Source organism: Euprymna scolopes, chromosome 21, assembly GCF_053919585.1.
Source record: "Euprymna scolopes isolate OS-2025 chromosome 21, ASM5391958v1, whole genome shotgun sequence".
NCBI lineage: Eukaryota > Metazoa > Mollusca > Cephalopoda > Sepiida > Sepiolidae > Euprymna > Euprymna scolopes.
Genome location: NC_136502.1, coordinates 24,676,341 through 24,701,734, shown reverse-complemented (window position 1 = coordinate 24,701,734; position 25,394 = coordinate 24,676,341). Strand labels below are relative to the sequence as shown.

Below are 25,394 nucleotides of genomic sequence, written 5' to 3'. Positions count from 1 at the left end.
ATGAATCCATATTAAATCTGTAAATGAGATTTATAACCCATTATGTGGCCCCTTCTCAGTCTTATGTTGTAAATGAACAAATTCTAATAAAAAACAATTTGTGCTTGTTTCATTTTTTTATTGTTAAAAAAAAAGAAAAGAAAAGAATCGGTTTGGAATCAGAAATTAAGCTATAATTTTTCCAATTCTGATACTGATTCCGATACCCCAAAACGTTCTGATTTTTCTGATTCCCGATTCCGATTAATCGTCCCAACACTAACTAACAGTATTCTGTTTGTTCTATTATTACTATTCTTAATATTTTTACTATTGTCAACAATTATTACTATTATTACAATTATTCCAATGATTAATATTTGTATTACTGTTATTACTGTTATTATTGTTGCTGTTGCTTCATTTACTATCATTATCTTTAATATTTTATTTATTTTCTTATTTAATGTTATTATTTCATTGCTATTAGTATCATTCTGAATATTATTATCAGTATTATTATATTATTTGTATTATATTTTCCTTGGTATTACTATTATCATTAACATTATTATTATTCTATTTATTCTTACTATTATCAATAATAAAATTATTATACCTCAAGGGTCGATCCTTGGACCTTTATTATTCCTGATATTCATAAATGACCTCCCTAATACAATTGTCTCTGAGATGGGCATATTTGCTGACACCACGCTCTATAACAAGCACAAGGGGAAAATAAATGAACACACATCCAAGGCAATGGCAGAAACCCTAGAGGAAGATTTCCAGTCTGTAGTGGAATAGGGACAAAAATGGATGGTGACGTTCAATGCTGCAAGGCTAAGCTTGTTTCCTTTAATAATTACAAGAAACATTCTCAAGCACCAATAGCTATTTGAAACTTGAAACTGTTAACTTGAAAGTACCTGAACTGTCATCTAAGCTTCAGCCTCTGTCCCATCGATGAAATGTTGCATTCCTCTGCCTGTTCTACAAGTACTTTAATGGTGAATGCTCTGACGAACTCGACGTGAATACCCCCTGACAAACCCAACAAGCAGCTAAATCCCACCCCTTCACAGTAGAGATCCCTAGGTGTAAGAAAGCATTCTACTACAATAGTTTCTTCCCCAGAACTGCTAGACTTTGGAAATCCCTTCCGGGATTCTGCTTTCCCAACTGTACTGACATGCAGAAGTTCATGTGTAATGTGAACAGACATCTTGCTACTCATCTCCTTTCATAATACCCCTGCAAATTATTTTCCCGATAGTAGCCCTCTACTTCAAAGTGGCACTGTGCCTTGTTTGGGGTGAAAATTGAATAAAATAAAAACAAAAAAACTAAAAAAAAAATTTCATTCGAATTCCTTGGCTTAATGTTCACAGGGAACATGAGTTGGAACAAATACATCGACGATTGTTAAGATTGCTGTGAGGAAGGTGGGATCTTTCTACCATGCTAGAAAGTTACTTACACCTGAAAGTATCCTGTACCTCTACAAGGCCACCATTCGCCCATGTATGGAGTATTGTTGTCATGTTTGGGTTGGTGCATCTGCTACTAGTCTCTCACTCCTGGAAAGGGTTCAAAAGAGAGTTGCCAACCTAATAGGTCTTGAACTGTCATCTAAGCTTCAACCTCTGTCCCATCGATGAGATGTTGCATCCCTCTACCTATTTTACAAGTATTTTAATGATAGATACTCTGACGAACTACAAGCCCTTGTACCCCCTCGATGTAAATACCACCGACAAGCAGTAAAGTCCCACCCCTACATAGTAGAGATCCCCAGATGTCAGAAGGCCTTCTACTCTAATAGTTTCTTCCTCAGAACTGCAAGACTTTGGAATTCCCTTCCGGGTTCCTGCTTCCTCAACTGTACTGACATGCAGAAGTTTAAGTGTAACGTAAACAGACATCTTGCTGCTTAATTCCTACATAGTATTCCTGCAGCTTATGTCCCAGATAGTAGCCCTTTACATCAAAGTGGCATTATGCCTTGTTTGGAGTGAAAATGTAATATTTTTTTTTTAAATAGTAGTAGTAGTAGTAAAATTTTGTCACTTAATCTAATTTACTGGGAAATGCCGGGACACGGGTAAGCTAGTCTGTTTCAAAATTAGTACACAGTGATTCGAATTGCAGAAAGAGAGCTTATATTCCTCAACTCTCTCTCTCTCTGACATTAGCAATCAAAACAAAAACTATTGATCAAATTAAATATAAAAAGTTAAAAATCAATTGAAAATAAACATGTATTTTTTGAACATGGACCCATATTTTCCCTATCTTACTGACTAAACAGTTCTTGTTAATCTAGCTTTTGGTTAAAAAACTATTCCATAATCTCTTTAGCAACAAAATGTATATACATAAATCTGTTTAGTTAGTAATTTCTGGAAGATATTGATCTATATCATTAGAAAACCGAAATAACCAGAAACTGTATTGAGTCACAGAAATTCACCATCATCATCAGCGGCCCTGCCATTTAACAGTCAGCAACCATGGCTCTCCAATATGGGCGGCTATCCATAGCCTAAAACAGCTCCTTTTGATGATAATCTCATCCAATCGATCAAGTTGTCCATCAGTGTGCATATTGGTCAACCCTGCTCATTCTACCAGTCAATACTAGGTAATCCATGCCTCTTTGATGGTAAATATGTCCTAAGAAAGTAATTTGTTTATTCATGAAAGTTTCCATCAGCTATCCCCTAGTGCATCCAAATCTAATTCAAATTTCCTTTTTAGAATCGTGATCTTTCTAAACTATCCCTAACATTTCTCTCACAAACCAAATTTTTGTGCTATTAATGCGTTTCTGCATTTTGGGGCAGATATTCCAGCTTTCACAACCATATAACAAGACAGACTAAACATATGCCTGAAGAATGCGTTGTCTAGTCTTGAGCGTGATGGTATTAGAGCATAATACTGAGTTAAGTTTGATAAATGTTTGTTTAGTCTGAGCTATACGTGATCTTATATCGCATCACAATTGTCCTGTAGATGTAATCCATGATCCAACGTAACTGAATTTATCCATCTGAGTAACTGACGTGGCTCCAATTGTTAAATCACATGTACGTATGACTTTTTTGCCAAATATCACCATACTAAAAGTTTTCTTTGCATTCATGTTCAAATCAAGCTTTTCACTCTCATTTATTACTATTTCTTGAAGTTTCTGAAGATTTTTGGAAGTTACAAGAAGAATGGTATCGTTCGCATAACGTAAATTATTTTTTTATTATTTTAAAATATTTATTATTAATTGTCCACCCACGGACACCCCAGTACAACTATCTAGACAGCAGAGGATGTTTTTGCTGCACAGAAATTAGGAACTCTCAATTTCTGGAAAATTTATAATAGTTTGGTGAATAATGGACGATCAACAATTCCACCATTATCCAACCACCATGATGTTGTTTCCACGCCAACTGATTAAGTTGAACTACTTGCCTAGTTATTTGTCTCAAACTCCACCATGAATTTCCCAAACCACTCCTTCACAAATTTCCCTCAATAGCATATGAGCCTGGCCTTATGCTCCACTGAATCTTGCCCCTGTCCTCCTCAAACTATACAACAAATACTTTGCCAAATCTTAATTGCCTGTGTTATACCAACATTAAAAAATTCTGGTAAAAGAACCGACCACAAAATTATTGTCTGACCAGTCTCTTTCGCTCTTCACTAAAATCTTTTAGTCACTAAACAATCTAGCATTAATCTACCACCTAGTTTGTGCTAAACTTTTTTCTGACCATCAGTATGGATTTAGGCAAATCTGTTCTACTGCAGATATCCTTAACGCATATACCACACATTGGAAAAGATAGATGAAGTTACAGTGGTAGTGCTTGATATATCAAAATCCTTTGGCAAGGTCCAGCATGAGGGCCATCTTATGAAAATTAATCAGTACAATATTAGTAGACGAATATTTAACCAGATCCATTCTAACAAAAATAAAATCTGGATTTCCAGATTTTATTTTCGATGGCCATACATCCAAACGACATGTCATTAATGTGGGTGTATGCCAGGGATTGAACCTTGAACTATCCTAATCTTCATAAATGACCTCCCAATTGTGTCCAAGATGGGTATATTTTCTGATGACACCATGCTCTATTCTCAACATGTGGATAAAATGAACACATCCATATCCAAGACAATGACTGAATACTTAAAAAATGACCTCCACTCTATAGTTGAATAGAAACATAAATGGATGGTTACATTATATTAATTATATTGCAGGCCTCCGATTTTTGTCCATCCACCACTACTCTTATGAGCCTATCGGAGAGAAATGATTTAGTGATTGAGAAAACATTTCCAGTTATACCGTAGCTGGAAATCTTGTGAAGTAGACCCTTATGCCATACCTTGTCGAAGTATTTTTTTTTTTTTTTTTAAACTAATCCTAAATGTTTTATGTTATCTTGTTTTTAAACTTGTTTTTCGTGTTTTATTTATGTATTTTGTCTGTATTTCTCCTGTCTTTTTGTCTGGATTCTGTCTTATCCGTCCCCCCCTCATGATACAAAGTTAAACGATAAAATCAAACAAAATGCCGGCAACTAACGATAAAGGAAAAATGCCGGAAATTATTCTCTAGAGTAGATAAACTTAGGACTTTATAAAAAAAAATTTTTTTAAAAGTTAGAACTTTTTTAACAATAAAAAACAAACAAATGTAAATTAGATATTTTACACATACGAACGTAACGACTTTTATTCTATAAATAGATAGGCACTCGACCAAGTTATCCGGAAATAGAAATCTTCTGTCGCTCTAGAAAGACATATGCCAGCTAACAGTTGACAAAAAGACGGCGGACGGAATCTCTAGTGCAAAAACGTTAAGTATTTTTTTTTTTAAACTAATCCTAAATGTTTTATGTTACCTTGTTTTTAAACTTGTTTTTCGTGTTTTATTTATGTATTTTGTCTGTATTTCTCCTGTCTTTTTGTCTGGATTCTGTCTTATCCTTCCCCCCTCATGATACAAAGTTAAACGATAAAAACAAACAAAATGCCGGCAACTAACGATAAAAGAAAAATGCTGGAAATTATTCTCTAGAGTAGATAAACTTAGGACTTTATTAAGTAATATACTTAATATATACTATTACTGCAAGCTTGCCTGTATTGAAAATACTTGCTTCTTGCTGGCAAATCAAACCATCTAATATAGTTAGCCTTATGTTCAAGTACATTCGAAATATAATACAGTGCAAAGAAACAGTTACTCATGAAAACGAACCTCCTAAAGTAAAACCTTGAATAATTATTTAAACTCGAATGTAAATTAATATTAAGCCGACTTTACAAATTGATAATAGTTAATTATTGGATTGTAATTAATTATAAGATGAAACTCTAATGATTCAAACTCGATAGATAACGACAAACTTCCACCCATTAATATGGGAGGGGAGATTATCATCAAAAGTGTCCTGAATTGTTAACTTAGCACCGGACTTACTACTTAGATATAAATAAGTCACTTGTCCCCATCCCCCCCCCTTTTTTTTTTTTTTTAAATGGATAGTAGATAATACAGTGGATGTGTTATCGGCAGCTCCAGTAACTCTCGCTTCTCCTATTTTGTCATTCAGTCCTCATTCAATGAGTGATTTTTCTGACAAAGGGTGAAGAAAAAGCTGTTTAAAGGTCGGTAGTACTTGGTGACCAGTAGTCTGAGATGTCGGAAATTTTTAAAATTACATTTAATGCTACTAAGAAAAAACTCATTTTCTCTAAAAATTATACCTTTTCAACCACCAATTGCCTTAGCTGATAACACACTATTCATTCTTTTCGGCCCAGCCTTCACAAGTAACATGAATTGGCTGCAAAAAATAATTTCTAATCTAATAGGTCCTACACTGTTTACCAAGTCCCAGCCCCTTGCATTCCTAAGCTTGTTTTACAAGTACTTCAATGGAATGTGCTCCGACGAACTTACTGCTCTTGTGCTAAATTCCACCCCTTTACTAGTGTAATAGCTTCTTTTGTCGAACTGTTAGACTTTTGAATTCCTTCTCTGCTTCCTGTTTCCCCGACTGTACCCATATGCAGAAATTTAAACGTAATGTGAATCTAGCTGCATAAGTCCCAAATGTCTCTATGGATGTAACTCCAAATTCACAGAAACCCCTTTACATCTCAATGGTTATATGCTTTGAGATGGACTATAGTAAAAAAACAAACAAACAAAAAACAAAAAAACAGACCTAAGTTAAAACAATAGTTATTTCATTATTTTGTTATGTTTTATTTTGGTTTACAAGCCAACGATCACCCCATTCAGCTGTTAATAAAAAAAAAAATTGTTTTTTAATCCACCGGGGAAGAGGGGGATATTTTTATTTTTTGCCCATCAAACTGAACACTTATATTACACATTATTTTTATTTTTTTTTTAAAATAAACTAGATTTTCGTTTGTTTTTTTTAATACCATTTAGAAAAAAATAATTTACCTACAGAAATAATTTGATTACTAAATTAACTAACTAGAATGTATTTAATTTTATTAGAAAACAGGGCAGCCATTTTAATAAATTACTTCATAAAATTATATTTTCTGGCTTCAAATTTCTTTGCTATTCATCATGTATTTAAATATTGAAAACTTTGGGAGCTATTTACATCGAATAATTATAGAAATATACACCACAATAACATGCCCATAACTTCTGGGCTATGCCGAGTAAGGACAGCTAGTATATATATATATATATATATATATATATATATATATATATATATATATATATATATATATATATATATATAACTACTTCATTTAATCCCATAATTTAATATATGAAAGTATTATTTTATGCGTAAATTTTAAGTATTTACTTCAACAGTGCTCAATACATAGGTAGAGCTAGGTAGTAAGTTATAAAAATATATATGGCAATTAAGCTACACAGAATATTCCACGTTTCATTCATGCTAGGATTTGTCAGGCTTATGGTGGATGAAACGTGGAATATTTTGTGTAGCTTAATTGCCATATATATTTTTATAACTTACTATATATATATATATATATATATATATATATATATATATATATAATTTTTTTATTTTCTTTATGTAAATATAGTAATATATTGCTACAGACCGTTTCGATCATTATTAATCTCATCAGGTATTCTTCATGCTAGACATGGTAACATATTTTTCTCCTCTAGAATTAAAAAAATTCTTAAACTGTTTTAATTTTGAATTTTTTCTTGCTTGATCAGATCAATAATGATCGAAACAGTCTGCACATTGTAACAAGATATGACTATAGTTACATAAAGAAAATTTTAAAAATTATAAATTTGCTCTCTGATTAAGCACTATCAACGACCCTTGTTGGAATTTAATAATTCTAATCTTTTGAATATTTTTCAACCTCGAATAAAATATATATATATGTTGCCTCATAAGTAGAGCTAGGACAACAGCATATTCTTTTCATTGTTTTTTTGACTCTCAAGTGTGGATCCGTTGATATCTTGTATGCTTTTATATATAGTGATATGGTTCTTGGTTGATTAACTGTGACTAACTGTGTCGGATATTTATTCGAGAGTCAAAACAATGAAAAGAATATACTGTTGTCACAGCCCTACTCATAAATAACTTAATTCACTTTCATTTAAGTGTTAATTCCTGATGGCCGTGTGAAAAAATACTAGTCTGCAAAGTCAACATTTGCTTTGTTGACTGTGTTCAAATTCCGCGACCAGCAGTAATTATCACTTCCTGCACTAATGATCACATAAGCATAAAACAGTAGTGTCTGTAGGCATAAAAATAATATTTATTGAAAAAATATTATAGTTATATATAAGAAGAAAAGTAAAGTATAATTAGCAAGTAGAAAAATGTGAAAATAAAAAGAAGGTATATCTAGTAAGTAAAAATAGATAGAAAGAAAGATATACCTGATGATTAACGTCTGCTGATGACCTTGTATGAATTGATGAAGTTGAACCTTTGTGTTCGTTATTTAAATTATCTTCGAAAATCAGCTCTTTCTTTGGTTCTGGAAGATGAACATTTTTAACCATGTCTTGATCTGATGTAATGGCACCAGAGATATCGACATGGGATTTCTTCGGCTGTACAGAATTATTCAAGTCCTTCTGTTTACATCTGTGAGTGTTATTTGTTTCACTTCTCGTGGATTCATTGCGTTGGCTGTTATTGCGAAGAATTTGTATAGACATCAGGGCAGTGACAATCACAGACAATACCACTGCCACCATTATTATGATTATTGCAAAATTTAAATTGATGTCCTTGTCACTTTTGGAATTGGCAGCATTCAGGACTCCAGATGGCTTCATGCTTGCAACTAAGGTCAGAACAAGGGTTGTTTTGGCGGAAAGAATGGGGTTGCCGCTATCCTTAACTACAAACTCTAACTCATACGAGTTTGCATCTTCAGGAGTGAGAGCTCGATTGGAAAATATCCAACCGTTGTAGCGGTTGATTGAAAACAACTGCTTCTCATTGCCTCTTAATATCTCATATTTCAAGAATGCATTCTCTCGACTATCTCCATCTGCTGCCTTTATCTGCGTAATGTTTTTCGTGTGATGTGGATAGTAGATAACATCCAGATTAAAGGGGTTAACGCTCGGAAATACAAAGTAGGGCACGTTGTCATTTTCATCTCCGACTTCAACAATCACATTCACACTATTATTTAAAGAGGGTATTCCATTGTCTTTCACAAACACTTGAAATTCGTATCTATCTTTGAATTCATGGTCTAATGACATGAGGGTAGATATCAATCCCTCATCAGAAATCTGGAAGGGCAAAAACTGTGTATTTTTAGTCCGTAGGGAGTAAGTGAGTTTTCCCCCAGGTCCTAGATCCGTATCTCTGGCTTGAATAAAACCAATACTTGATTTTTTGTTCTCTGATATTTTGAACTTGATGATCTCACTGTCAAATTGTGGTTTTACGTCATTGACATCCATCACCTGGATAGAAAATTTGCTTTCACTATGTAAAGGTGGTGACCCTTTATCCTGACAAGTGATTGTTACATCGTGATGGTCTTTTGTCTCTCGATCCAACTTCTTTTTCACAATTACTTGGTATCTTTTAATACCCAAATGCTCAAGTAGGAATTTATCATGATGAATGATACAGCTGACATCTCCATTTGGTCCGACATCATGATCGGTGACCTTCACATAAGCAATGAACTCACCCACGTTGATGTCTTCAGAAATGACCACAGGGTTTTGTACGGATGAAGAAAAAAAATTTACATTGATAATCGGTGGGTTGTTCTTTTGGTTTAGGACGTTGACCAAAACCATAGCAATGGAGCTTAAAGGCGGCTTCCCTCCGTCTACAGCCTTCACGTAAAGTCTGAAAGTTGAATCTTTACTCAAAATCAATTTTTTAAGGCAGAATATTTCACCGGTTATCTTATTCAATTTAAAATGTGTCTTTGTAGATTCAGGTGTTTTTGAACTGAAATAATAAGTGACTCTACCATTTGTACCTGAATCAGCATCTGTGGCTGATAAGGTTATAACAGGTGCGGTTTCATATTCGTTACTTATCGACACATTGTAGACTTTTCGGGAGAAGACAGGGGCATTGTCATTAACATCTGAGACAGAAATGTAAACATCTAAAACACTTTGCTTTGAGGGAGATCCGCTATCTTTCGCTACAACTTGAACCATGTACGAGTCCTTTGCTTCCCTGTTTAACCTCTGTTCAAGGTTTATACCAAGCTTTGATGTCCCATCTATATTTTTGGAAACCGATAACGAGAAAGGTGCATCCTCATTGTGTTTTAGCTGATAGTTGATCTGAGAGTTGAGGATTCCAACGTCTTTATCAACTGCATGGGGGATGTATTTTCTCATCCCAATACCATCGCTCTCCGAGAATTCAATACTCACACGCTTACCGGGAAATTTTGGTCGATGATCGTTGATATCTTGTATTACAACTTTGATTTCTATCAGCTTCAGAAAGGTGGCGGCTTTCCGTACTGCGACTTCAACCATGATAAAACATTCTTTATTATAATTACAAATGGATTCAGCATTTAATGTCTGGACTGTATACATTTTCCCTGTTTTCTTGGAAATGTGAAATAACTGGGAACTGCCCGTCTCAGTAGTTTGTATCTGACTGAAGGTCAAATACTGATGCTCGTTGGGTGGGATGTTATCCAGGAGAAAAGTATCAGCAGCTATATCCCCCACATAGGTACCGGGACTCTTGCCCTCTTGAATATAGTAAGTAATGTCTATACACAAATGCCTTGGTAACACACACAACAAAAGACAGAATTCGATCAACATTCTTGATCTAGCTGCTTGTTATTTTAGCGTTGTAGTCCGGGGAAAATATTTCCCAACATCTGAAATATAAAAAGAAAAAAAATAGAAAGAAAAAAGAAAAATCAATAAAATTAGTATATAAAATATCACCAGATCAGGCTGTCTGAAGATATTGGCTTCCTGACCTAAAATGCACCAAACATTGATGTTATTGGTTTTTTTTTCTTCCTTTCCTTTCTCTTTTCTAAAGTCAATCATTTTTTTGCAAAACCAAAAAATAAAGACAACAGTTTTACTCTACAACCAAACCAAACTCCATGAATAAATATTTGAAGCTATAAAGAATTTGAAGCATAAAACTTTTTACAAAATCACTGGATTCTGCATAAAGTAACAAGAAAAAGGTTGATATGCCATAAAACAAAACAAACCAAACCAAACCTAACCAAATAATATTCTTTAAATTTAGAAATTTGAATTCTGAGTTTTATTTAATTGTTAATTTCTGTTATTGGGGGAGGACTTACAACATCGTGAACGGTTCATCTTATAGCCTTCTTCAATAATATTATTCAATTATGATACAAATCAAAATATTAGAAACAATATCAGTTTATTTTTTAAAATTCAGTGGTGAGACTCCAATATGGGAGTTTGGGGAGTGTAAAATAATCCCTTTGTTCCCATTAATCTCAGATCCATTCTAGAATGATGTGGTATCAGGGTCCAATTTATGAGCTGAATAGAATCTGTCCTTGTATGGCTTACAACTGCATCTTTTTGTATACATAAACATTTGCATTATGCCTAGCTAATTTTTTTTTCTTTATGAAAATCGCTCCAGACAAGATATGAAGTCACTTGATGTAAGGAGCTAAAATATTTTTTTTAAAAATACTACTTCAAGATCAAAAACTAGCCAACGATAAGTGTTAGATGGCTAGATTCCAACCCTGAAAGCAGCAATTCTTCTCCCTTTATCTTAAATATATGGAATATATTATATTAAATATATTATGGAATGTGAGGACTAAAGAAGGAAATAAGGGCGGCAAGAGTTATGGGGTTGCCAAAAATAAACCCAATGTCCACTTTCTACTCTTCTCAAAATAAAATTTAAAACAAAAACATAATAAATAAATATTTAGCGATACTAAGAACTGCGAACATTAAAACTTTTTGCCAAAATTACTGAAAAGAAAAAAAAAGGTTGATATGCGGTAAAAGAAAACAAATTAATTTAGGTAGTCTAACCAAAAACATTTATGATGTCTATCCTATATATTGTTCTTGTTGTACATTCATCTTGTTCCAACACAGTTTTTTTTTTCTTTTTCTTTTTTATTTTTAACATAGTAGTAACCACTTATCAAGGCCTGGAGGCCACTCGGGAATAAGGGTTATTGTGTGTACAGTAATCAATGGGATAATATCGTAGTAATCGTTAGTAATGGAGATTAGATAAAGTGGATTACTTAAGGGGTCAGTTAATCAGGAATTTGTTTATGTTGGACTTGAAGACATCCAAATTGCACTCAGGTAGGAAACAGGCAAACAGAAAAGAGTTCCACAGGCGTGCACTTCTAAGAAAGAAGTACATGGAATCTACGTTTTGATTTAGGCACAGATAAAAAGTGAGGAAAATTATTGACAGTGGTTTCAGCTAGACGGGTGTTTTTCGTGAAAGATTGGCGAGGGGAGACCAGAGATTGGAGCTCAGGCGAGCACTTGCGATGGAAATAACGATATAACAAAGACAGGCTCACAACGTCTCTTCTGTGAAAGAGAGGCTGCAGGGAAGAGAAAAGAGCATCCCCCACTAAACTACAAAGTCTATTTTGTACTCTGTCAAGGCAGGATAAGCTGTTTTTAGCAGCTCCTGCCCAAATGTGGCAGCAGTACTCCATCCTTAGAGTACTTGACTTTTATATAAATAGAGAATTGCATCAGAAGTGAGATATCTACTGGAGCGGTAGAAGGATCCCACCATTTTTCCAGTGACCTTGGCAACACATTTGATGTACATGTTTAATTTCAGATCAAGAGTAAAGGTCAATTCCAGAAGCTTGTCAAAACATGGAGCCTCCCCCAAGACGAGAGCCATCCATTTCAATTGATGCCAGATGGGGATCAGAGTGTTGATGATGTAAAGATAGAAGCTTGGTTTTAGATACATTAAAAGTAACCAGCCACCTCTTCCCCCATTGTACCACATGCTCAAGATCAGAGGAGAGAGAATCAGAGAGAACTTTGTCATTTACGACCTTTGATGTGTTGCCATAGATGGCCGTATCATGAGCATAGATGTCAACGAATGAATTAAGTATGTGTTTTGGGAGATCATTGATGTAGATCAGGAAGAGAGTTGGGCCCAGGATGGACCCCTGAGGGACTCCAGCATTAATACTGTAGGCTTCTAATTTCTGCCCATCAACCAACACTCTTATGAGCCTATCAGAGAGAAATGATTTAATAATTGTTAAAAATAATTGTTATTTTGAACTTAAATGATGTTTTCCTAAACAGATCAATGAGAACTTATAAGTATATGGTAAATTTTCAAAGGTGATATAATTAAAAAGTATTAAATCTCAGCAAACATAGAGTAGCCATAAAATAAAAAATATTCCCAATTAAATTCTAATTGCTTAAAAATTTTATTTGCATTATAAGTCAAATTTTTTTTTAATTCAATGGTGAGATTCCAATTTGTGAGATTTAAGGAGTGCAAAAGTATCCTTTTGTTTCCATTTCTTCCAGGTTCATTCTCGAAGGAAGTGGTAGTACTAAGAGAGAAGGCTTCAGTTTGATGACTACTCCCAAAGAAATATGTCAGAACTTGTGAGAAACACTATCCAAAACATCGAAAAATCTGTTAACAGCAATGTCTAATAAAGATGCTTGCTTTGAATAAGTAAAAAGAATCGTAAAAGAATTCTCAACGGAATTCCTTGATAATTGAATTAAAGGTACTTATGCAAAATCAGGACTGTGCTATCATTGGAATTTTCCAGGTGTGGACCTGAGGTGGACTTGAGTCACTAAGTGCTGAGAGGGGGAGCAATAGACAAAGGAATAGATAGGAAGTAACAAACAATGAATCTCTAGGTATTTTTAGATCGAGCTTTTTAGAGTTGACAGGACAATAGAAACCTACAGATAAAACAGGGAAGGGCAGCTTCCGGTAGCCGGGGTAGGGGGAGGGCGACCTCAGATACTAACATAGAAAAGACAGTTAGTTGACAACTAGATGCCCGTCGCGGAGGATGGGAGTTGGACAGTTTTAGAGTTGACTGTGAAACAGAAATAGAGATGAACGTAACATCGATAGAACAGAGAGAAGACACACACACACACACACACACACACACACACACACACACACACACACACACACACACAGTCAATTATATGTGAACATTGGCGTTTGTGTTTTCCCTTTCTTTGTTCTACGATTTATTATATTTATTATATTTCTACTTTTGTGAAACCATGTGTGTTCCCATCGATAGTCGCCAGCGAGAAAATGACGATACGGCCATAAGAGGAATACTCAAACAAAATATCCATGATATACGACGTTGGGAGTCGGCGATATGTCGGGTCTGCGCACGTCTGGTCACACAGGCAATTAACGTAAAATGCAGAATGGTGCCAAAACACTGAGCCAATGAAATTGCTATAGCTAACGTTATTTAAGAAAATATTTATTTGATAACATTGGTTTATTATATATATATATATATATATATATATATATATATATATATATATATATATATATATATATATGTATGTATGTAAACTAAATGTTTATCTTGATTTGAACAAAAAATATCATAAAAAAGAAAAAAAATCAAAGAAAATTTTTTGTTTTCTTTTAGTTGTTTGTTATTCAAAAAGTTTATATTCATTCATGAAACTTACCTTACCATGAGTGCTATTTTTCTTGATTTGAATTTTAAGATATTTAAAAAATCTCGTAAAAATTGTCCAATAATTATTCATTGTATTTTCTTCATAACAACAAAAAGAATATTTTTTTCATTTTTCAATTAATTTTTCATTGAATTATCAGCGTAATAAAAGGAATTATTTATTTTCCATTGAAAATAGTGGCCAGCTTTTGTGCAAAAAAAAAAAAAATCATGAAATATTCAGCACCTTCCAGCATTTTATATAAACTGCCTGGAGTATTGCAACAATAGCATAGTCTTAATTAAAAAAACATTTTTGATTCCTCAGTATAAATTGTTTATATTATTTACATGTTTCACCGTCTTATCCTTGCCTTATCTATATATTAATACTAGCAGGGCTACCCGGCGTTGCTCGGGACCGTATAAACAATGAAAAAACAAAAGCAGATATTGAACATATGTTTTATTCTTAGGGGAGAGGAATCTTTCATCTCAAGTTTTAGCGTTAATGACAGGTTTTTTGGGGCCCCCCCCTCGAAGATAACTGATCAGTTGACCAACTTCTAGTGGTCCGTTTGACGTGAAATTTCGATATTTGTCATCCGAGTGATGGGGCTTCGATATGATACCAAATTTGTCAAGTTTGGTTCCGTCTTTCAAAAGTTTTAGCGTTACAAACAAACATACATACACACAGACGTTTGGCTTTTATATATATAGAAGACGATAGCGTGTATGTTATTTTCTGTGTCACACTTACATCTGGGTCGTTTAATTGTTATGTACTTCCATTTCTTGTAATAAATAATTTTACTAAGAATTCTTCATAAGTTTTGGTTTCGGTTCTGATTATAGCCGATGGCACTCAAGTCATTTAATTTTTTTATAAATAATTTTACTAAGAATTCTTCATAATTTTGGTCTCAGTTTCGATTATGGCTGATGGCACTTAAGTTATCGATTTTTTTATTATAAATAATTTTACCAAGAATCCCCCATAAGTTTTGGTTTCGTTTATAGCTAATGACACTCCAATAATCTATTTTTTAAAAATAATTTTATCAAGAATTCTTCATAAGTCTTAGTTTCGGTTTTGATTTTAGCTGATGGCACCTTAATAATCTATTTTTTTTATAAATAATTTTATCAAGAATTCTCCATAAGTTTTGGTTTCGGTTTCGATTCAAGCTGATGGACCCAAGCCATGTAGATATATTTTTTATTTTTGAAATCGCAACTTTATAATATGTAAAAATCGATAGAACATTAACTCTATAATAATATATAAGAAATCTGCAAGAATTAAAATATCATATTTAAGAGTATTTTACGACCTGGCTATGCTGGGCGTCCCTGCTAGTTTGAATGAATAATTTTGCAGTTTTAACAAAAAAGCTACAATAATATCAGAGCATCTTCATTTACACTGAATATCTACAGAATGCCAACATCAATATATTACATATGAATCCGTCTCATGTGGAATTTCCAGAGGTCCCGCCAGTAAATTTTTTTTTCTTTTTTTTTTTTTTTAAAAGAAATTTGATTTACAATGTAGGTTTTGAATCTAAAACTAAGCTACGATTTAATGTATAAATATATTTTATTTTTTATTGTAGCAATTACAAATTAATATTGCGTCTATCTTAGGCTTCGCTATGTATACATCTATTTCACTCTTTGCCATCTATACTTCTATTTGACTCTCTTCTATCTATATATTTATCTCAAGTTCTGCTATCTAAACATCTATTTTATGCTTTGCTATTTATTCATCTATATTTAGCTCTGCTATATATTTATCTATGTCAATTTCTGCTCTCTATTCATATATCTAAGGTTCTATTTTGTATTAATCTATCTCAGAATTCACTTTCAATTAATCTAGCTAGAACTATATTATCTATACATCTTTATCAGCCCACACCATTTATTGCTATAACTCAATCTCTAATATCTAAGCATCTATCTCAGACTTTACTTTTATTCATATTTATCAATATTCACATATCTATCTATTTATTCCAGTCTTTCATATGTATTTATTATGCCAGCCAGCAGTATTCACTGTAGGCGGGATGAACTGGCTTTCTCTATAGGTGGAAGTTTCATGGGAATATCAAGTTCACAAGTGGTCCCCAGTCGCATGTATATCCCGATTAAGGAAATGTATCCATTCATCTATTTCCAGTTCCACTATAAATAGTAGCAGTCAATATAAGTGAATAAATTATTCATCTATCTGGAACCCCACCATCTGTATGTTTATTTAGAGCTCCACTACATATTTATCGATTTCTAGCTCTATTTAATCATCTATCTAGAGCCCTGCTATCTATTCATCAATTTCGAGCTCTACTATCTATTTGTCTATCTTGAGCTCAGCTATCTAGTCTTCTATTTTGAGCTCCATTATCTATTCTATCTCAAGCTCCTTATCTATTCATCTATCTAAAGCTCAGCTATCTTTTTGTCCATCTTGAGCTCTACTATGAATTTGTGTACAACTATTCATGTATCACAAGATCTGTTTATCTATTAGTCTATCTAGAGTTCCATTACCTACTCATCTATCTAAAGCTCTGCTATCTATCTCGAGCTACACCATGTATTTGTCTATGTCTCCGTTCAGTCTTGAAAGACAAAGGATACCCTCTGTAGGAGCAACTGCACATGTAATTGTGAGGCAAGGGTTGTGCAATTTTCAACCACACCTCTCTTGAATCGGCACTGTTTGAGTCCAGTGGCAAGGAGAAATCTAGGACAATTAGAAACAAAGCTAAGATAAGCAGAGAGCACATATAGCACCTGGAAGTCCTAAATGGTAACCCATTTTGTCCTGACCAGGTTCAACATTGCTTAACTTTGGTGATCCAGTGATAACCAGTGTGTTATTGTCTATGTAGAGCTTCACTATCTATTGGTCTATCAAGCCCTGCTATTTATTTGTCTATCTTGAACTCTGTTTTCTATTTTCCTATCCTGAGCTTAGCTATTTATTTCTCTACTAGCGGAGGTACCCGGCGTTGCCCGAGTGTTTGTTTCCGGGACGGGGGGGGGGGGGAGTTTTAAAAAATGTTATGGTAGGTAAGTAGGAAGGATCAAACCCGGAGTCATGAGTAAAAGTAGGAAAATAAAGTGTGAAAAAAAACCCAAAAAAACATCTGCAACGTTAACAGTTCGGCCACCAAGAAAAGTCCATTCCAGTTGTTTAAGAAAAAAAAACAAACAAAAAAAAACGACTACGGTAGGTCGGCGCGAACGTGAAAATATAATGTGAATTGTCCAGCACGCTAACCACTACTCCACAGAGCACTGCAGCTTAGTTTAGTGATTTTAAATAACTTCACATAAAAGCCAAACCGGTGTTCTCTTCTCAACTGTTCCTTGTGAACGATCCCCAAACGGTGTTAAGTGGTGGCAGGGGGAGGAGGAATTTATTAGAGAGAAAATATTTTACCACTTCCATTGATCTTAACCGATTTTGGCCGTGACTTCTCAGCAGAAAAAGTATAGAAATCTAAGATTATCGAGGAATTTGAGAAATAATAAGCCTATAACACACCTCAGATATTGTTCTGCCGTTTGTGCATATTATATTTGCATGAAATATCTTGATTTTTAATCCTATTAATATCAAAATCAGATGGGAAAAAATGAGTTCATTTTATTTATATAGAGATTTAGAGTTCTGCTATCTTCTTTTTTTTTTTTACATAGGCGTCACCACTTATCAAGGCCTATAGGCCACTCAAGGATAAGGGTTAAAGAGTGTAGAGTAGTCAAAAGGACAATATAGTAATCGATAGTAATGGAAGTTCGGTAAATTTGTTAACTTAAGTGGAACGGCTCATCAGAAACTTGTTCACGTTGGACTTGAAGACAACCATATTATAGACAGCTGGAAAGCAGGAAAACGGAAGACAATTCCACAGGCGTGCAGTTCTAAGAAAGAAGCTTTGATCATGGAATCTATGTTTAGGTTTAGGCACAGATAAAGAGTGGGGAAAATTATTGATAATGTTTTCAGCTAGTCTAGTGTTTCTTGTGAGATTTTGGCGAGGGGGGATCATAGATTGAAGCTCAGTCGAACACTTTCCATGAAAATAACAATAAAGCAGAGACAAACTCGCAACATCTCTTCTGTGAGATAGAGGTTGCAGCGAAGAGAAAAGGACATCTCCCACCAGGCCACGAAGTCTATTTTGAACCCTATCAAGGCAGGACAAGTCTTTTCTAGCCACTCCTGCCCATATGTGGCAATAGTATTCCATCCTTGGATGTATCTGGCTCTTATATAGATAGAGAATTGCATCTATTCATCTATCTTAGTCTCAACTACTCATGCATCTATTTCAACCTCTGTATCTATTTCAGTCTCTGCATCTATTGCAGCCTCTGCATCTATTGCAGCCTCTGCTATCTATTCAACCATCTCAAACTCTTCTATCCAATTCATGCTCTGCTATCTACAAATCTATTACAAGCTTCGCTACACAATCCTTACATCTAAAACTTCATTGTCTATTCTTCCATCTAAACCTCGGATATCTATCGTCTATCTCAAGCTGCATTACCTCATCTATCTAGAGCTACACCATGTATTTATCCATGTAGAGCTCCACTATCTACTGGTCTAACAAGCTCTGCTATTTATATGTCTATTAGAATTCACTTCCTGTTCACCTATCCGAGGATCCATTATCAATTCATATTTATCAGTTTTCTCATATTTCTATACACTTCTGACAAAAAATTTAAGACCACTTGAAAATCTTTAAAAAGAAACCCTTTTTTAAGAATAGATTTTAAACTCCTCCCACTTAAGGTTAGCAATACTACAAACTAAAAGGTTATAAAAAAAAAAGAAACTACATTCCAAACATTTAATTCAGAAATTTACATTTTTATAAAATGAAGCATTTTACACTTGATCAAAATTATATGACCAGGGATATAAAATGTTTTTAGTTCAGTTACAGATTAGCTATCACTGCGTAAACATGTCACTATGCCTATAGCAAGCAAACTTACCGAAGTTGAGTGTGCTTGAATTCTAGATTTCCATAAGCAAGGTTTGTCACAGCAGGTGATCGCAACTAAGGTAAATCGCAGTAAAACTTTCTAAAGAACAGTGAGAATTATGGAAAAGCAAAATCCACTGGTCGATTTCCCCCCCTCCTCCTCCAATTTCTCTTGCATTGAGTAGGAGAATAAGATAGGTTGTTGTGAAATACAGGGGACTTTCTTCTAGTCAAATTAAAGCAGTCACAGATGCTGGTTGCAGTTCAGTAACCACCAGACAAAATTTAAGACAAAAAGGCATGGTAAATAAAAAGTGTAAACAAATTTTTTGCTTGCTTCCATGTCACAATGGGGACTGCCTAAGGTTTGGTCATGAATATCGAACATGGGTCGTTGAGAAGTGGAAGAAAGTCCTGTTTTCTGATGAGAAAAAAATTCAATCTAGATGGCCTTGATGGCTTCCAACGATATTGGCATAATGAAAACACGTCTTCTGAAATTTTCTCCACACGTCAAAGTGCTGGAGGGTTCCTAATGATATGAAGTGCCTTTTCTTACAGAGGGATGATTAATCTCCAGGTGGTGTAGGTTCATCAGAGCCATGGTTATGTTAGCATGCTACAAAAGGATCGTAGTTGATGGAGGGCGATTGTTTGTGTGGAGATGGATGTTTATTCCAACAGGATAATGCTGCAATCCACACTGCACGACATATCTTGACCTTTCTGCAAGAAAATGGGGTTCATTTCTTGGGACATCCTGCATGCTCACGGGACTTGAACCCAATTGAAAATGTTTGGGGATTGATGACAAGAGATGTTTATCGAAATAGCAAATATTAAAAAAAAATTAACTTTGTGAAGCCATCTTCAGAAACTGGAGCAACATCCCCTGCACCTTAATAGGATCGCTTATTTCTAGCATGCCCCCAATAATTTTTGAAGTCATCAAAACCAAGGAGGTAGAATTCATTATTAAATTTTGCTGTTGAATGTTTTATACACTTTTTGTACAATTTCATAGAAATTCATACCCTTGGTCTTATAATTTTGATCAAGTGTAAAATGCCTCATTTTATAAAAATGTAAATTCTGAATTAAATATTTACAATGTCGCTTCCCCTCTCCTCCATAATTGTAGTATTGGTAACCTTAAGTGGAGGAGTTTAAAATCTATTCTTAAAAAAAGGCTTCTTTTTAAAGATTTTCAAGTGGTCTTAAATTTTTGATCAGGAGTGTACATATTTAAATCGTTTCCTATCTATCTATTCGTCTATCCTCAGCTTCACTATTAATTTATTCATCAATTTCTATCTTCACTTTCTATCGAAGTAAAATATAAATAAATACATTCAAATATACAAATAAAGATGTATGTTATTTAAGTATTGATATACCAAGAATATAAGTGCTGTGCAGATAGGCACCTGACGATACAATGAAACAGAGAATTTTCTTTCTTTTGTTTTGGCACAATACAAGAAATCTTACAAATCCACATTATATAAGTCGTACTGAATTTATTTACTTTTTGATTAAAAAAAAACATGATGAGATTAAAAATATTTTTGGCTAGACTTAGATATAGCTGGTTATCTCAGGAGGATTCACTCTCCTATTGCATACATAAACAGACACAGGAATACACAAATAAACAAGCATACACACATTCACAGACATAGAGAACATACACATAAATAACAAGGCACATACACACACGGTTATACATTCAAGCAAAAATATATATATATAAATATATACATGTACATACATAGATACCAACCAAGTATATGCACGCATATATATATATATATATATATATATATATATATATATATGAGAGAGAGATTTTCACATAATAAACTGGTGTAGTACACTCACACACACATACATACACACGCATGCAAACACATTTGTATAGTAATCAATAAAGACATCTGAGTATTAAATAAAACGTAAAATAAAAAAAATGACTATTTAAAAAAGAAAGTCTTGTTTCTGCGTATTTACCTAAATTACTGATTGTATTCTATTTTTTTTCTTCGAATAAATTAAAGAAACAATAAATGAAATCAGATAAGACAGGAAAAATACTTTTTTTTTAGTCTCAAGTATATGGCCTTGCTTTAAAAAAGATTTTTAAAAACGTTTTCTTTACAACAATTTTAGATTAGGACAAGAGTTTAATTGAAAAAAAAAGGAATTCATGTGAGTTAATTACTTACACTCAATCTTTCAAAATTGATAGATAGGCAAACCTTATTAACAGTGTCTATATAATCGATAATAACAGCAAACAATTGTCTGTTTTTAAAAACGTTTACATTATCTGGTAACAATATGTCCGTGACCACCTCACCCTCGCACCAGGATTTTTTTTTATTGCAGCCGTTGCACCATAGCGGTGCACGCCTCTTGTTACAGGGTGGAATGTGACATTTAATTCTTCAGCCTTCTTCAAGGCAATTTTCTTAAGCATGGCAGTAAGAGAAAAACGCATCTAGTTAAAAAGTGGACCTTTGGGTTTACTTTCAGTAGCCTTGTAACTCTCCCTTCCCTTATTTTGTCCTTTAGTCCTCACATTCCAGGAGTGATTTCTGACAAAAGAGGAAAAATTGCTGTTTTCTAGGTTGGGGTGAAAAAGAGTAAAAAAAAATTATTTAAAATTCATATGGAAAAATGAATTTTGTTTACTTCTAATTTTAATGAGATTTTTAGACAATAAATTATGGAGATTTTCTGCCTACTTATGTGTGTTGGCTTACTTCTTTTATGCTTTTAGACCTAGGAACATTATATTTGGTAAGAATGATCTCCGAGCTGTCTGAGATTATATAAATATAACTTATTTTTTCCATATTACGGAGCATGAAACATCCTCTGAAATTTTATTTGTAACTGATTTTAAATGAGATTCAAAAAAAGGTAAATAATGATTGAAGCACATTTTGATTCTTTTAAAACCTTATAATAGAAAATTCTTCATGCTACAAAAATTAACATGTCTAACCTTTCTGTCGTGCATTTTCATATATCGCGGTACCTTTTAGATGGCTTTGAATTATTTTGGGGATCTTTATTCATTTATTAAAGACTGACTCTAATTCTGAATCAGTATTATGAACCCGTCCTCAGACAGATATTGCAGCTAGTATTTTGATAAATGGGAGAGAGAGAGAGAGAGAGAGAGAGAGAGAGAGAGAGAGAGAGAGAGAGAGAGAGAGAGAGAGAGAGAGATGTATGGCTATATCAGAAGATATCTGGATTATTCCTTATAACACACACACACACACACACACACACACACACACAAAATGAGAAATCAAGATATTTTTAAACCTTTGAAATTATCAGTTTTAAATACTTTACTTTCCCTCCTTTTTGTAGTAAATATAATACGCTATATTAAAATGCTGGTCAGAAATTATATTTGGCTGAAATATATTATGAAAAGAATTGATAGTTTTCTATATTTAGAAATAAAATTACCAGGTATATTTGCTGTAAGTAATAGATATATTTTTGGCTGAAAAGTCAATTTCCTTATAATTATTTTTCTCTCTTCAGCAGAATAAATGCTAGACTAAATACACACTACAGAGAAACATATATATATATAGTAAACTAGTAACAAACATCTATATTAGTATAAGAGACATGAGTCTGTCAGTTTATTTGTATTTGCTGACTACCTTTAAACTATTCAATCCACGAATTTGAAAACTGTCAGGAATGATACGCTACCTAATGCATATTGTAATAGATGTCAGCGGTGTATGATATTTACTGTTTATTATAAAGTGGTTCCCAAAAGAACATAACATCCACCACTGAAAACATTTCATCGTAAATATCGATGATATTTAAATATTTAAATTACATAAATTAAAAAAAAAAAGATTCTCAAAATCCGAGAACACTTTCAACTTTTTAAGACCCTTTAATGAGGGAACTCTATAAATTTTATATTTTTCTATGCTCATACCTTTATCGATTTTAATCTCTGTTTTAACATAGTTCTTGCTATAGCTGTATGTTTTTGATTTATTTAAAATACAGAGTGTCTCAAAAATGTACTCACGCTTCAACTGTTATAATCGTTGTCTGGACATTAATCGTCATCAATTTGAACGTTTGTGAACACGATTCTTCAATTACATTTGTCTTCTGTATTTGAAGCTATTCCATTTCATTCTATGTTCATAAATAAAGGTTTGATCATCATTTGAAGTGTGAGTACATTTTGTTTTTTAGACACCCTGCATTTAGGAACTAATACTGATGATGCACTGGTTTTAAGGAACTAATACTGATGATGCACTGGTTTTAAGGAACTAATACTGATGATGCACTGGTTTTGAGCACTGCTGATTGTTTCCTCTTTGATTGTTCCTTAAAGAAACCGGAGAGTATTAAGAAATCACCGTTGTCAAATGTTTTCCTTTCATGGACACTCCTCATATTCATACTCCTGTTTCTATTTTAAAGGTAAAATATTAACTAAATTGTTTTGTATAATGTACGTTACTTGTATTTCATAATTGTCAATGTAATAAATGTGTTTACCATACTTTTGGTGTTGGCCTTTCATTTTTATGATGAATATGTTTGGCATATATGTTTAATACATGAGCTGTAAATTAAAATAACATATATCCTAACAGGCAATTTTTTCTCTTACATTTTGTAAAGAGTCACACACACTGAAATGTTTAGTGCTTTTGATTTTCCCGGTAATTTCGTAGCAATACGCGTTGACAACCTTCATATAGTCCCTTCTGTAAGCATCTTTTTCTAAAGAAAAATCAAAGAAATCAATGCCAACAATAGAATCGGGCTGGTAAAAAGAGTTGTACCATGCTAATTCACACAAATTTACTATATTATAAGGCAAAAAGGGATAAATTTGGCAACTAATATTAATTTGGAAGTGTAAAAATGTCTTTGTATTAGTTGGATCTACCTGAACTTTATTAACTTCCTCTACCTATGCACGGAATTGATGCCATCATCATTAGTCACAATCCAATGACATTGTCTGCCTCTGGTCTGTTACCTCTCTGCCTCATTATGTAATGGCATCATTTAATGTTCAAGTTTAGGATCCCTGGTCTAGCATCGTAAGATTTCTTTCGCTGGTGTCAATTTAGGAGCCATTATGATGTTTAATATCTAGTGATGGATTTTCTAAGAACATTGAACTCAAAGTGTTTGGTTTTGTTTTATCTAAACAAATTAAATGAACTGTCTGCGTGTCTACTAAAAACTCAGAAACTACGTAGAGGGGGCCGTGGTGCAGTGGATAAAGATGTTGAATCTCTATGGTTCCAGGTGAGCATTGTCTCAAGATAGCGGTTTCAATCCTACGTAAAGCTGGCCGGAAGCTTAGTTGGCTAAAACGTGGTGAGACGATAACAACTGTGGAAGGCAGTAATTGCTGAGGATGCAATTAGGAGATTCGGGGTGCTTATTCCGTTGCTGTAACCACCTGATGAAGGCCAGAGGAATAGTTGACTAAAACGTTGTGAAACAACAACTAAAAGATGAGGATAATAGTCTGCAATAAATAAATGAATTATATGATTGTTTCTGTGCTACGAAACAGATACTGCTAAGAATTGAATATTTTTTTAACATGTTGAAATAAATAAATGGTAAGATCTATTAATATTTTTGTTTCAACTATTACTATTATCATTATGATAACTATTAATAACATTATTTTTACTGTTCAACAAATTTGTTGGAATTTTCAACCAGACATATTGAAATCAATTGCGTCTCTTTCTTGCCATTTGAATTAAACGCTGCTAATACGTTGCAAAAATTTTTTTTAAATAAAAAAATAAAAAAACACAGCATTCTTCTTCCACAAACGGCAAAAATAATTTACGTGAACTCTTTCGAACATTGTTGCAAGGAATGAACGCTGTCCATACTATAAATATCCAGTTGTTATTTTTAACGTCTCTCATTTTCATTTCGATACTTTTTTGTGACCAAGAGCGGAAGACCGCTTGAAATATAAAAAATAAAATATTAAATATAAAAAATAACATCGTTTTCATGCTTCAAAAATCCCTCAGAACCTTTAAATTATATATTTATGAGAAT

General features: G+C 33.5%; 1 protein-coding gene across 2 annotated transcripts in view; it reads right to left on the bottom strand.

Moving 5' to 3' along the window:
• The window catches only part of LOC145242059 (protocadherin gamma-A4-like), a 113,201-nt gene that overhangs the window by 9,683 nt on the left and 78,124 nt on the right, over positions 1-25,394 (bottom strand). For both annotated transcript variants that reach the window (XM_080104957.1, XM_080104956.1), the window contains exon 2: positions 7,958-10,416. In XM_080104957.1, coding sequence (XP_079961083.1) covers positions 7,958-10,357 — 2,400 coding nt within the window. In that variant the 5' untranslated portion in view covers positions 10,358-10,416. The remainder of the gene's footprint in view (positions 1-7,957; positions 10,417-25,394) is intronic.